The following is a 2,826-nucleotide window of genomic DNA, read 5'->3' as shown; positions in this document are numbered from 1 at the left end:
CTCAGAAATCCGCCTGCCTCTGCCTCCCAAGTGCTGGGATTAAAGGCATGTACCACCACCGCCCGGCCCATTACAACAATTTTAAACTACACAGCTATTATGTGTCATTCTGAGCAGCATGAGGAGTCTCACTATCTTACACTTTCTTCCTGAGACATTGCCCAGGATGTGGTTCATTTCTCACCCTACAGACATCTCAGACAATCTGTTCCTGCACTGGGAGTTCTATGGCATCATACAGTATGTTGTCATAACTATCCTGTTTTGTTATTGCTGCTCTAAGTCTCTGACTGTGGCTATGTAATAAATTATACTTCTAACAGTATATAAGGACAGGAGAGGGCACAGCACACAGAGGTTTCATTAACTGCGTGCAGTTACAGCCCTCTACTAAAAACCTGAAAACTAGCCTCTGTGAAGACTACTTTACTTTATACAACAGGTTGGGAGCCAAGAGACAGGACTCAAAGTTTAAGAATCACCAACAGGGAAAATTAGGTCTAGGGTACATGGGACCTTCCTGTATTATTTTTATCATTATTCTGTAATTTTCTCAAATTAAATTCTAACAAGTCAAGAGAAGTAGCTTAAAAATACAGAAAATGGTTAAATGAACATTAGTTTTCTGAATACCATAATATAACAAGCAACAGTAGTAAGTTTACGGCAAACAAGACAAAAGTACCATAATTATCTAAAGCAAAAAAGGCATCATGAATTAGGTTATTCTGACACCCATACAATTAGCAAGAGTGGTTATGATCCAAATTCTAACTAACATTATTGTAATGGAAGACATGTGACACCCAGGATAAAGCAGAAGGGGGATCCAACACTGAAAAGGTAAAGAAAGATTTACTAGAAAATCTAGCCATGAGGAGGTGAGAGCAGAGGGCACTTGGGACAGCTGAACACCATGTACCAAGGAGGAGTGTACAAGGAGCGCAGCACACATGTGCAATGCAGAGGAAGCAGCAAGCCAGTCACCACACCTAAGGGAGCAGTGTTTTCTAGGCCACTCTTCACGTCCAAGTCCAGATTCCCATCATCTGCTACGTCTTCACCAAGCACAGCAGCCCAATCCTTCATCTTTAGCAGGCTCTTGATCAGAGTCTAGACAGTGAGCAAACAGAAAAACAGAAGGTAAGAAGGTAAGAATTTGCTAACATCTTTACAATTTAGAAATGTACAGTAGTCTAACAATCAATCCCAGGCCAAAGAAATGGCTCAGCAGATGAAGGCACCTGATGATTTGTTTGAACCCAGGACCCAAATGGAAGAAGAGAACTGATTCTCAAAAGCTGTCCTCTGAACTCTATACATATCCTATGCAATACATATATACACAAATAAATTCAAAACTGTTATAAAAATTTTTAAATCAATCCTCATGTGCTCTAATTTTCTACCTGCCATTAAGATGTGCTAATAGTTGTTGGGTTTTGTTTTGTTTAACTAGAGCATTTATTGACTATTAACCATTAAAAAATAAGAAACAAAACTTGCCAAGCATGATACTACATCTTTACTCCCAGCACTTGGAAGGCAGAGACAGGCAGATCTCTGAGAGTTCTAGGCCAGCCTGGTCTACAAGGTGACTGACCAGGCTGGCCTCCGCCTCCCAAGTGCTAGGATTAAAGACGTGCACCACCGCCACTTGGCAAAGATTTATTTATTATTAAGTACACTGTAGCTGTCTTCAGACACACCAGAAGAAGGCATCAGATCTTATTATGGGTGGTTGTGAGCCACCATGTGGTTGCTGAGATTTGAACTCAGGACCTTTTGTAGAGCAGCCGGTGCTCTTACCCGCTGAGCCATCTCTCCAGCCCCAGTAAGATCTTTTCTCCTGTGTGCATCCCATGCTTGTGAGCATGCAGGTGCATATGCTGCTGCACAAGCATGAGGCAAGAAGAGGGTGTCAAGTGTCTTCTCTGTTCCTCAGAATTCTACTTGAGAAGCTTCACACTCAACAAGCTCTAGGATCCACTGCTCTGCCCCAGTGCTGAGCTTACACAGCCATGCTCATCTTGTAAGTGGGTACTTAGAATTCAAGCTGTTCCTCATGCTGGCACAGCAAGTGCACTAATCCTCCCCAGCCCCTAAAATATTTTCTTCATTTCTTATATGTCTTACTAAATAGGAGTTGGACTGAAGAGATGGCTCAGCATTCAAGAAGTCTTTACTCTTCTAAAGGATCTTGGTTCATTTCCCAGCACCCACATCAGGTATCTCACAACCATGAGAAACGCCAGCTCCACCAGATCAAATGCCCTCTTCTGACCTCAGTAGGCATCCACACATGTGGCACTCACATTCTGACAAACACATACAAATACAGATTTTTTTTTAAATTAAGTTTTATTTTTAAGAGGGGCCACTAACATGTAGAAGTAAAAGTTGTGTGGTATCAAATCTCTACAAGATCTATAAAAAAGATCATAGACCTTCTTGGACACTGCACTCACATGCACATACCTACATACAGGCACGTACAAATATATCCAACTAAAAAGAAATAAACGTCTCTGGCTAGAGAGATGGCTCAGCAGTTGAGGGCAGATATTACTGTTGCAGAAGGCCCAAATTCAATTCCCAGCACCACTTCTGGTAGCTCACAACTACCTGTAACCTCAGCTCCAGGAGATCCAACACCTCTAGTCTCCAAGAACACTGAAACTCACTTATACACACCCACAAAAAGATATCAACATAATTAAAAACAAAATTAGCCACAAATTCTTGATTTATTCAACTAAATAACTAGCTGAAGAGTTCACCTGAGACACACACACTGGAATTTTAATAGAGCACTGGAATTTCTTC

At 41.4% G+C, this 2,826-nt stretch overlaps 1 protein-coding gene across 14 annotated transcripts in view; it reads right to left on the bottom strand.

The window, feature by feature from the left end:
• Positions 1 to 2,826, bottom strand: part of Mia2 (MIA SH3 domain ER export factor 2) — an 89,029-nt gene that overhangs the window by 30,278 nt on the left and 55,925 nt on the right. For all 14 annotated transcript variants that reach the window (XM_031357895.1, XM_031357896.1, XM_031357898.1 and 11 more), the window contains one exon: positions 993 to 1,113. In XM_031357895.1, the coding sequence (XP_031213755.1) occupies positions 993 to 1,113 (121 nt within the window). The remainder of the gene's footprint in view (positions 1 to 992; positions 1,114 to 2,826) is intronic.

This window comes from Mastomys coucha, unplaced genomic scaffold (assembly GCF_008632895.1).
Source record: "Mastomys coucha isolate ucsf_1 unplaced genomic scaffold, UCSF_Mcou_1 pScaffold6, whole genome shotgun sequence".
In the NCBI taxonomy this organism is placed as follows: domain Eukaryota; kingdom Metazoa; phylum Chordata; class Mammalia; order Rodentia; family Muridae; genus Mastomys; species Mastomys coucha.
This window is presented reverse-complemented; position numbering and strand designations above follow the sequence as displayed.